Source organism: Phyllostomus discolor, chromosome 3, assembly GCF_004126475.2.
Source record: "Phyllostomus discolor isolate MPI-MPIP mPhyDis1 chromosome 3, mPhyDis1.pri.v3, whole genome shotgun sequence".
Lineage (NCBI taxonomy): Eukaryota > Metazoa > Chordata > Mammalia > Chiroptera > Phyllostomidae > Phyllostomus > Phyllostomus discolor.
Genome location: NC_040905.2, coordinates 135,100,643 through 135,113,003, shown reverse-complemented (window position 1 = coordinate 135,113,003; position 12,361 = coordinate 135,100,643). Strand labels below are relative to the sequence as shown.

At 38.0% G+C, this 12,361-nt stretch overlaps 1 protein-coding gene across 7 annotated transcripts in view; it reads right to left on the bottom strand.

Moving 5' to 3' along the window:
- ERCC6L2 (ERCC excision repair 6 like 2) overlaps window positions 1–12,361 on the bottom strand; it is a 156,363-nt gene that overhangs the window by 99,224 nt on the left and 44,778 nt on the right. For 5 of the 7 annotated variants that reach the window (XR_004902152.1, XM_028531466.2, XM_036021482.1 and 2 more), the window contains one exon: window positions 5,638–5,831. Coding sequence is in view for 5 of the 7 variants with exons in the window: in XM_028531466.2 (XP_028387267.1) it covers window positions 5,638–5,831 (194 nt within the window). In the remaining 2 variants the exon portion in view is untranslated. Of the gene's footprint in view, window positions 1–1,879; window positions 1,919–5,637; window positions 5,832–8,088; window positions 8,391–12,361 lie in introns of those variants that run through there. The other 2 variants (XM_036021483.1, XM_036021484.1) reach the window with 2 other exon arrangements.

Here is a 12,361-nt window from a genome sequence, read left to right as displayed (position 1 = left end):
AAACACTCAGCAAAGTGGGAATAGAGGAAGCATTCCTCAACATAATAAAGGCCATATATGACAGAGCTACAGCCAACATCATACTCAATGGGCAAAAATTAAAATGTTTTCCACTAAGATCAAGAAAAAGACAAGGTTGTCCACTTTCACCACTTCTATTCAACATAGTATTGGAGGTTTTAGCCACAGTGATGAAACAAGAAAAGGAAATAAAAGGCATCCAAATTGGAAAGGAGGAAACAAAACCGTCACTGTTTGCAGATGACATGATAGTGTACATAGAAAATCCTATAGACTCCACCAAAACACTGCTCAACCTGATAAATAAATTTAGCGAAGACAAAGGAATACAAAGTCAATATCCAGAAATCAAAGGCATTTTTGTATATGAACAAAGAAACATCAAAAGCAGAAATCAAGAAAAAAATCCCATTTGATATAGCAACAAGAAAAATAAAATACCTGGGAATAGCCCTAACCAAGGAGGTAAAAGACCTATACTCCAAAAATTACACAACACTGAAGAAAGAAATCAAGGAAGACACAAATGGAAACATATACCATGTTCATGGATCAGAAGAATTAACATCATCAAAATGTCCATACTACCCAAAGCAATTTACAGACTCAATGCAATACCTATTAAAGTACCAATGGCATATTTCATAGACATAGAACAAATACTTCAAAAATTTATCTGGAACCATAAATGACTCCAAATAGCTGCTGCAATTGTGAGAAAGAAGAACAAAGTAGGAGAGATCACAATATCTGATACCAAACTGTATTACAAGGCCACTGTAATCAAAACAGCCTGGTACTGGCATAAAAATAGGCACATAAACCAATGGAATATAACAGAGAGCCCAGAAATAAACCCAAGTCTCTATGGTCAATTAATATTCAACAAAGGGGGAAGCAGCATAAAATGGAGCAAACATAGCCTCTTCAACAAATGGTGTTAGCAGAGCTGCACAGCTACATGCAGAAAGATGAAACTCGAGCACCAACTTACACCATACACAAAAATAAATTCAAGGTGGATAAAAGATTTAAATACAAGTCGTGACACTGAAAAAGTCCTATAGGAGAACATAGGCAGGAAAATCTCAGATATTCCACACAGGAACATTTTCACTGATATATCCCCTAGAGCAAGGGACGTTAAAAAAAAAGAATAAAAAAATGGGATCTCATCAAAATAAAAAGCTTCTACATAGCTAAAGAAAACAGCATTAAAATGAAAAGAGAACCAACTGTATGGGAAAACATATTTGCTAATGATACCTCAGACAAGCGTTTGATTTCCAAAATATAAAGAGAATTCACATGACTCCACTCTAAGAAGACAAGCAGCCTAATTAAAAAATGGGCAAAGGACTTGAACAGACATTTCTCCAAGGAGGACATACAGAGGATCCAGAGACACATGAAAAGATGCTCAGTATCTCTAGCTATTAGAGAGATGCAAATTGAAACCACAATGAGATACCACTTCACACTGGTGAGAATGGCCATCATAAACAAAGCAATAAACAACAAGTGCTGGAGAGGTTGTGGAGAAAAGGGAACCCTAGTGCACTGTTGGTGGGATTGCAGACTGGTATAGCCACTATGGAAAACAGTATGGAACTTCCTCAGAAAACTAAAAATGGGTCTGCCTTTTGACCCAGCAATTCCACTGCTAGGGTCATATCTTAAGAACCCTGAAACACCAATCCAAAAGAACCTATGCACCCAATGTTCATTGCAGCACAATTTACAGTAGCCAAGTGCTGGAAGAAACCTAGGTGCCCATCAGTAAATGAATGGATCAAAAAACTATGGTACATTTACACAGTGGAATTCTATGCATCAGAAAGAAAGAAGGAGCTCCTACCCTTTGCAACAGCATGGATGGAACTGGAGAGCATTATGCTAAGTGAAATGAGCCAGGCGGTGAAAAACAAATACCATATGATCTCGCCTTTAACAGGAACCTAATCAACAAAACAAACAAACAAACAAACAAGCAAAATATAACCAAAGACACTGAAATAGAGAACAGGCTGACAGTGACCAGAGGGCAGAAGGGAGGGAATTTCAGGGGAAAAGGGGAAGGGTTTACAGCAACAAGTATAAAGGACACATGGAGAAAAACAAGGAGGGTATCGAAACGGGAGGGTGGCAAGGAGGGCTGAGGTGGTATGCTGGGATTGGAGTAAAAGGAAGAAAACTGTACTTGAACAATTAAAATAAAATAATAATTAAAAAGAAAAAAGAATGATGCCCTGGGTGGTGTGGCTTTGTGGATGAGTGCCAGACTGTGCACAAAGAATAACTATGGCTGAGTATAAAACATTGAGTAAGTAAAAATCCAGGAAGTTCTATGAAAGAAAACTAATTTAGACTCTTATCTCTGAGGGGAGTCAAAATTTTGCCACCCTGAAGTATGCCTTTAGGATATAGATTTTAAACTGGTTATTAAGAAACAAAAGGAATCTGATAGAAAAACCTACTTCAGGAAGGGAACCTTAGCATATTCACCTTAGCACAAATGAATCAAATGTGACAAACAGGGAGGATACAACAAAATTCTGTTTGTCAATTTCCCTTTTGTAACCCATTGTTTCTGGGTGGCCCAGCAAAAGTTGGTTTACCATGCTTGCTCTTTCTCGTCTACTTGTAAATAGCCTAATTTCCCTTTGCAATCCCAAACCCCTGCCTTCCTTCTCCTTTGTGGAAAATGACATACAAACCTCAACTGCCCAATGTGTCTTCAGTTTCATATTTTATGGTATCTCCAAATGTACATCCATAAATTTTGGACATTTTCTCTTATTGATATATCTCATGTCAATTTCAGTATTAACCCAGCCAGAAGAATTTAGCAGGTCAGAGGGAAGGTATTTTTTGTACTCCCATATCTCATACCTTACACAAAAATTAACTCAAAAGAGACCATAGAACTAAATATAAGAACTAAAATGTAAGAAAAAATCTTGTGACTCTGGGTTAGGCATAGATTTCTTAGATATGTTGGTAAGTTGGATTTCATCAAAGAAAAACTTTTGCTTTTGGTCTTAAAGACACCATTAAGAAAATGACAAAACATGATACAGGTTGGGAGAAAACAGTTGCAAATCACAACCTGGTAAAGAACTTGTATATAGAAATTATAAAAAACTATTACAACTCAACATAAGCTAAAACAATTCAGTTTAAAAGCTGAGTGAAGATTTTTATAGATATTTCACCAACAATGTTATACAAATGTCAAATAAGCACATGAAAATGATATCAACATCAACAGTCATTAGATAGCCATTTGAATGGCTATAATAAAAAACGACTGACAATATCAAGCATTGACAAGGATATAGGGAAACTGAAGCAGTGCTTTTCAATATACATATGCATTTTTGCCACTCTTCATTCACAACAGACTCACCTAATTTAAATCATTCATGGAAATGAATGTGTTAGTCTTCAGGCATCATATGCATAAAAGGCTGTGTATGAGATTTAGAATAAGTCTTACCATTCTTTAACAGGCACTTGGAGAGGTAATAGAGGAAATAGAATAAGAAACTGGTAAGCCTGATGCAGCTTTTTTTTCTCAGAAAATAATTTAATTATTATAGATTGCCAATATCAATACTACTGAAAGGAAATTAAATCATGCCAAAGAGAAGATGGAGGAATAGGTAGATACACTCTGCTTCCTCACACAACTGAAAGAAAGACAACCACCAATTTAAAAACAAAAACCAACCAGAACTGCCAGGAAATTGAACTGTATAGAAGTCAGAAAACCAAAGAGTTAAAAGAAGAAACCTTCATCCAGACTGGTAGGAAGGGCAGAGATGGGCAGTCGGGGCAGAGAGAACACTCAGCAAGGTTGTTGCTGGAGGATTAGGTGGGCAAGGCAGTGGTTGGCAAACCAGGAGGTCCATATTCAAGTTTGGATAAGCTGGGAGGAACAACTGGGGAGCAAGAGAAACCATACAACCCAAGGTTCCAGTGTGGGAAGCTAAAACCTCAAAACCTCTAGCTGTAAAAACCTGTGGGGGTAGGAGCAGTGGGAGAAACTCCCAGCCTCATAGGAGAGTTTGCTAGAGAGACCTATGGGGTCCTAGAATGTACACAAACCTACCCATCCAGGAATCAGCACCAGAAGGGCTCAATTTGCTTGTGAATAGGAGGAGAAGTGACTGAAACCAGGTAAGAGCTGAGCAAGAGGCACTGATTCCTTTCTGACCCCTCCCCAACATATAGTGCCATGACACAGCCAAGTGGCTTGCCCCACCCTAGTGAATACCCAAGGCTCCACCCCTTACCACATAACAGGTGCACCAAGACAAAGAAATATTGCCCAAATGAAAGAACAGATCAAAATTCCAGAAAAAGAACTAAGTGATAAGGAGATAGCCAACCAATCAGGTATAGAGTTCAAACCACTGGTAACCAGGATGCTCACAGAAGTGATTGAGTACAGACACAATATAGAGGAAGTAGTGAAGGCTAAGCAAAGTGAAATAAAGAAAAATATACAGGGAACCAATAGTGAAGGGAAAGAAACAGAATCAAATCAACAATTTTGAACAGAAGGAAGAAATAAACATTCAACCAGCACAGAACAAAGAAACAAGAATTCAAAAAAAAAAAAAAATGAGGAGAGGATTAGGAACCTCTGGGACAGTTTTAAATGCTCCAATATCTGCATCATAGGGGTGCCAGAAGAACAGGAAGAGTAAGAAATTGAAAACTTATTCGAAAACCATAATGAAGGAGAACTTCCCCAATCTGGTGAAGGAAACAGACTTCCAGGAAGTCCAGGAAGCTCGAAGAGTCCCAAAGAAATTGGAACCAAGAGGTAACACACCAAGGCACATCATAATTAAGTTACCAATGATTTAAAAGGTTATCAGCTGATTTCTCAAAAAGAAACCTTGCAGGCAACAAGAGCCTGGAAAGAAATATTCAAAGTTTTGAAAGGCAAGGACCTACATGTAATATTACTCTATCCATCAAAACTATCACTTAGAATAGAAGGGCAGATAAAATGCTTTCCAGATAAGGTCAAGTTCAAGGAGTTCATCATCACCAAGCCCTTATTCTATGAAATGTTAAAGGGACTTATCTAAGAAAAAGATCAAACTATGAACAGAAAATTACAACAAACTCACAACTATCAATAACTGAACCTAAAATACAAAAACAAAATCAAACTAAGCAAACAACTAGAACAGTAACAGAATCACAGAAATGGAGATCACATGGAGGGTTATCAGTGGGGAGAGGAAGGGGGGAGAATGGGGGAAAAGGTATAGGGAATAAGAAGCATAAATGGTAGGTACAAAATGGACAAAGGGAGGTTAAGAATAGTATAAGAAAGGGAGAAGTCAAAGAACTTATATGTATAGCCCATAGACATGAACTACAGGGGGGTGGAATGCTGGTGGGAAGGGGGGTGCAGGGCAGAGGGGCATAAAGGGGAGAAAAAAATGAGACAACTGTAATAGCATATTCAATAAAATACACTTAAAAATAAATCATGCCAAAGAATATTTACAGCTTTTAAAATGTTACAATATAAAGGGATAAATACAATTGATGTAAGCAGAATAATAATGCAATCATTTCCATTGCCATTACCTGTTAAGTTCATCCAGACATAAGCGAAGCGTTTCATAAGTTGTTAGAGCAATTTCACATTTCCTCTGCTTTACACGAATCAGTTCATTGTCTTTTTTATTACCATGTAAAATAGTGACTCTGAAATATCCCCAGGTGTCCAATTCATCCCTCCAGTTGTAGAGGACAGAAAGAGGGGCAACTATTAAGAACATCTAAAAGAAAAAAAATTGTGATATTTATTTCCTAAAAATGAAAGAAATCCAGAATATCAAAGTGTTATTCTTTGATTTTTGACACATCAGTTAATAATAACAAATACAGCTGAGAAACTGGATATATCTGGAGGTTGAAGACCATTTTAAAAAAATCCTTTATTGTTTTATTTTATTATTTTATTATTTATTGTTCAAGTAGTTTTCTTCCTTTTCCACCCAACCCCACTTCACCACTCCAGCCCTCTCCACTTCTTTCCCCTGTTCCCACCCCTCTTTGTTATTGTCCATGTGTCCTTTACATTTGTTCCTGCAAAGCCTTCACCCTTTTCCCCCATTATCCCCTCCCCTCTGTCCTCTGGTCCCTGTTAGCCTGTCCTCAATTTTAGTGTCTTTGGTTATATTTTGCTTGTTTGTTTGTTTGTTTTGTTGATTAGGTTCCTGTTAAAGGCGAGATCATATGGTATTTGTCTTTCACTGCCTGGCTCATTTCACTTAGCATAATGCTCTCCAGTTCCATCCATGCTGTTGCAAAGGGTAGGAGCTCCTTCTTTCTTTCTGATGCATAGAATTCCACTGTGTAAATGTACCATAGTTTTTTGATCCATTCATTTACTGATGGGCACCTAGGTTTCTTCCAGCACTTGGCTACTGTAAATTGTGCTGCAATGAACATTGGGTGCATAGGTTCTTTTGGATTGGTGTTTCAGGGTTCTTAAGATATGACCCTAGCAGTGGAATTGCTGGGTCAAAAGGCAGACCCATTTTTATTTTTCTGAGGAAGTTCCATACTGTTTTCCATAGTGGCTATACCAGTCTGCAATCCCACCAACAGTGCACTAGGGTTCCCTTTTCTCCACAACCTCTCCAGCACTTGTTGTTTATTGCTTTGTTTATGATGGCCATTCTCACCAGTGTGAAGTGGTATCTCATTGTGGTTTCAATTTGCATCTCTCTAATAGCTAGAGATACTGAGCATCTTTTCATGTGTCTCTGGATCCTCTGTATGTCCTCCTTGGAGAAATGTCTGTTCAAGTCCTTTGCCCATTTTTTAATTAGGCTGCTTGTCTTCTTAGAGTGGAGTCATGTGAATTCTTTTTATATTTTGGAAATCAAACGCTTGTCTGAGGTATCATTAGCAAATATGTTTTCCCATACAGTTGGTTCTCTTTTCATTTTAATGCTGTTTTCTTTAGCTATGTAGAAGCTTTTTATTTTGATGAGGTCCCATTTTTTTATTCTTTTTTTTTAACGTCCCTTGCTCTAGGGGATATATCAGTGAAAATGTTCCTGTGTGGAATATCTGAGATTTTCCTGCCTATGTTCTCCTATAGGACTTTTTCAGTGTCACGACTTGTATTTAAATCTTTTATCCACCTTGAATTTATTTTTGTGTATGGTGTAAGTTGGTGCTCGAGTTTCATCTTTCTGCATGTAGCTGTCCAGCTCTGCTAACACCATTTGTTGAAGAGGCTATGTTTGCTCCATTTTATGCTGCTTCCCGCTTTGTTGAATATTAATTGACCATAGAGACTTAGGTTTATTTCTGGGCTCTCCATTCTGTTTGCCTCTATTGTTTACTAAGCCTTTTATTAGGACAAAGTAGATACTTAACCTTGTCCAAAGTTAACAGCTATTTTTTATTTCTCACCCAAAAAGCAGTTGAGAGAAGAGAGAGAGCAGAAAGAGAAGTAATTCTACAAAACAGAAAATGTATAATCAGGATCTTAATCACAACTTCAAGGGTCAAGCAGGTAATATAAATATGCAAAACAGCTCAGGTATTTTTCTTGAAATATGTGGTCTTCCACAACTCTCATTCCTTTTTATTTCCCTTGTCCAGGGGTCCCCAACCTCCAGGCTGTGGACCAGTACCAGTGCAGGCATGTTAAGAACTGGGCCACACATCAGGTGGTAATCTTGGATATAATGCTCTTGAATCATCCCCAAACCAATCCCCCACCATACATGGCAAAATTGTCTTCCACTAAACTGGTTCCTGGTGCCAGAAAGGTTGGGGACCACTGCCCTAGTTCATTTCCTTTCCCCCTTTCTCAGATACTGTCAGTTGAAGACCTAAAGAAATCAAAGCAATTAGAAAACTTGGGAAAGCTTCCAGTCAGGATGGCATAGTGGGTAACTGCTGTGCTTGCCTCCTTCCATGACCACATCAAAATTACAACTAAACTGCAGAACAATGATCACCAGAAACTGCCTCAAGTCTAGCTGAACAGAAGTTCTGTAACTAAGGACATACCAAGGAAATCACATTGGGACTGGTAGGAAAGGCAGAGATGCTGAATGGGTTGCTTACACACCCACGTGTGTGGGTTAAAAATCAGGAGTGATATCTGGGCTTAGGAAGTCCCTCTGAGGAGCAAGGGGTCCCAGACCCACACCAGGCTCCCCAGTCCAGATTTCCAGTTCCCGAAAAAGAAATCCCTATAACTTTTGGCTGTGAAAACCAGCAAAGATTTTAGCTGAGTGAGCTGGTGGGTTGCTGGAGCCTCAGGCATTTTTCTTAAAGGGCATGCACATGGACTTATTGTTGATAGACTCACTCACTCTAAGCTCCAGTGCTGGGGAAGTACTTTGAAAGGCACCAGGAACATATGGGAAGGAACTGAACTGTCTGGCTTCAGGATGTGGGTTGGAGAAGCACCTTTCTCCCTGACAGAAGCCATTGTTCGTTTGTTGAGCACTCTACCCACATAGCCATATATGAACCTCCATCAAACCAGTTAACACCATTCACCCCATACTAATAATTTTCTGAGACTCTGTCGCACCCAACTTTCAGGCCTACCCAAGCTGATTGCATAGCTTTTTCATACAATCTTTCTTGGCTCATATTGCAGATTTTTCTAAAATCTCTCAAAGGTTCACAAACCCCATACAAGCAGCAACTGGCCTTGGTGTGCTGAGTACCTCTTGCTAAGCAGCCCCAAGCAGCAGCTGGACTCAGGTCATGGCTTAGTCTCTCCCAGGTACCTCCAGTCCTGACACAAGAGTCAACCGTCTGCATAAGTGTAGCTTATAACAAGTGGTCCTGAGCAGGGCACAAGCAGTAGATGACCTTGATCTGCACCAGAGCCTCTTCCAAGAGGCTCTAAAACCAACACACCTGGTGGACAGCTTCAAATCACCCCAGAGCACCACCAACTATCTCCACAAATGACACACCCAAAGGGAAGACTCAGCAGTCACCAGAGCCCCACTAAAGTGAATCTTGCCCTGTAGGTTCAGACTTTGCACAATAGCTCCCCCAATGTAGTCATCATGGCCAGTCTTCACAATCAATAAGCCTGAGAGTCAATCCCTCCCACTGATGTCCCAAGAGCAAATAAGGTTCAACTAAGATAGGAGGAAATGCATAACCCAAACAAGGCACAGCTCTGGTACACTCAGCTCAGGTGACCAGGGACTGTGCCACTGGGCCCCATGGGACAACTACTACATAAGGCTACTCTACCAAAACTGGGAGATGCAGCAGCTTTACCTGATACACAGAAACAAACACAGGAAGACAGCTACAATGAGGAGACAAAGAAACATGGTCAAATGAAAGAACAGGACAAAACTCCATAAAAAAGAACTAAACAAAATGGAGACAAACTTTCTACCAGATGCAGAATTCGAAACACTGGTTATAAGGATGCTCAATGAAGTCAGTGAGAACTTTAACAAAGAAATAGAAAACATAAAAAAGGAAACAGTCAAAAATGAAGAATATAATAACTGAAATAAAGAATACATTATAGGGAATTAACAGATTAGATCACAGGTGGCAAACACAAGGCCCTCCACCTTGTTTTATCCAGCCCAGCACCTTGTTTCTAACCAGTGGCAGCATGAAGCTCGCACTTAACTGTTAAGTAGTTACATTTATACAATCCTAGAATTACATTCAGCCTTTTGAAGGCAACTGCGAGACTGATGTAGCCCCTGGTGAAAATGAGTTTGACACCCCTGGGTTAGATGAAGCAGAGGATTGAATCAGCAATTTGGAAACTAAGGTCTCAGAAAACAATCAGAACAGCAAAAAAAGAAAAAAGCATCTAAAAAAATGGGGATAGTTTAAAGGACCCCTGGGACAACATCAAGGGTACCAACATTCACATAATAAGGATACCGAAAGAAGGAGAGAGAGAGCAAGGAACTAAAAACCTATTTGAAAAAATAATAATGGAAAACTTCCCTAACCTAGTAAAGAAAACAGACACACAATTCCAGGGAGCACAGAGAATCCCAAACAAGATGAAACCAAAGAGGCCCATACCAAGACACATCATAGTAAAATGCAAAAGTTTAAAAACAGAGACTCTTAAAGGCAGCAGAGAAACGTAGTTACCTGAAAGGGAGCTCCCATAAGACTGTCAGCTGATTTCTGAACAGAAACTCTGAAGGGTAAAAGGGACTTGCACAAAATAGTCAAAGTGATGAAAAGCAAGGACCTACAACAAAGATTACTCGGCAAGGCTAACATTTAGAATCAAAGGGCAGACAAAAAGCTTCCCAGACAATAAAAAGCTAAAGTAGTTTAGCTTTTATTTAAAAAATGTTAAAGGGACTTCTTAAAGAAATAGGAAAAAGATAAAAATATGAATAATAAAATGGCGGTAACTACATATCTATCAATTACTTTAAATGTAAACGGATTAAATGTTCCAATCAAAAGACATAGGGTGGCTGAACTGATAAGAGAACAAGATCCTTACACATGCTGCCTACAAGACTCACTTCAGACAGAAAGACACACTTAGACTGAAAGTAAAGGGATGGAAAAAATATTTCATGACAATGGAAATGAAAAAAATCTGGGGTACCAATACTTATATCAGACAAAATGGACTACTTCTTGGTATTTATCTGAAGAAACCCAAAACATTAATTTGAAAAGATGAGTGCATCCATATGTTCACTGCAGCATTATTTATAATAGCCAAGATATGGAAGCACCCTAAGTGTTCATCAGTAGATAAATGGATAAAAAATAAGTGGTACAAATATACAATAGAATATTATTTAGCCATAAAAAAGACTTAAATCTTGCCATCTGCAACAACATGAATGGACCTCAAGGGTATTATAAGTGAAGTAAGTCAGACAAATACGATATGATTTAATTTAAATGTGGAATTTGAAAAACAAAATAAATGGATAAGCAAAACAGAAACACACACACAGAGATATGGGGAACATTTTGATAGTTGCCAGACTGGAGAAAGATTGAGGAGATGGGTAAAAATGGGGGAGAGATTAAGATGTGGAAAGTTCCAGTTATAAAAAGTCAAGGGGATGTAAAGTACAGCATAGGGAATATAATCAATAATGTTGCAATAACTATGTATGGTGTCAGGTACTAGATTTATCAGGGTGATCACTTCATAAGTTCTATAATGTCTAATCACTATGTTGAAAGAAATGAAAAATAATTCAGTCTTCTCTGGTTGCATTGTTAAAATCTGAATGTATACAATAGCTCTTATATTCTTACCAACCTAAAGTCAATGCTGGAGAAATTGCCTGCAATCTCCCCTACATGATTAGTTTTCCCTTTTTAATTGACAACATCCATCCACAAGCAAACATGTTTTAGTATTTCCCAGGATTAAAAAAAAAGAATCCCAGAAAAACCTCTTCTTTAACCTTATATTTCTCTCTAGCTTTCCTCCATTGTTTTACTTCCTTCATAACAATGATCCTCAGGAGTTTTCAATATTTATTTCTACTGACTTCCCTACTGTCCTCTCTTGAACTCAGCTGTTAAGTGCAACTTCTGCCCTAAGTCTCTGCCAAAGCAGTCCTCATCAAAATGACCAATTATCTCTGTTTAGTCTTTACACGAATGTTTCGAAGTTCTACTCACCTTTCTTACATGAACCCTAAATCCTGTTGTCATCAATCATTTTAATGTTTAATGTTTTTATTTCTCACTATTCCCACTACTCCTAAGCTATTATACTTAACAGGGTTATAAGTTTCTTTTCTAAAGTTTTAAACTTGTCCTACTTGATAGAATCAACCAATTAAACATACTGAACAATTTCAGTTTAACAACAACAAAAGAATACAATGCTATTCTACTCCTTCACTCTCTTCTGTGAAATATTTCAGCAATGCCATTTGTCAACTATAAGATGTCAAATCTGTTACTGTTTTGGAAAGGGAAAGAAGAAAAAGAACACAAGATTAACTTACTAAATATGAGAGTTCCTTTTCCCTGCCCCATTATCAAACATATACTATAAGTACTTTATTTTTTTAATTAAATTTCATTTATTAAACTTCACTTATGTTTAACTTTTAAAGTCTACAGGTCTTAAAATTGGGCAGCAAACAAGTTCTAAATAATTCCATGGTAAATTATTTTCCTGACCATTTGTACTGTTAAGTACTTTCTCATCATACTTGATTTGCCTAAAGTATTTTTTAATTTATGCTGTGACTTCCATTTTTCTCTTATTTTCAAATATAAAACTGTGTCTCTAAGAACTAAGTCCAATTATAGTATCTCCCCAACTCCCCCA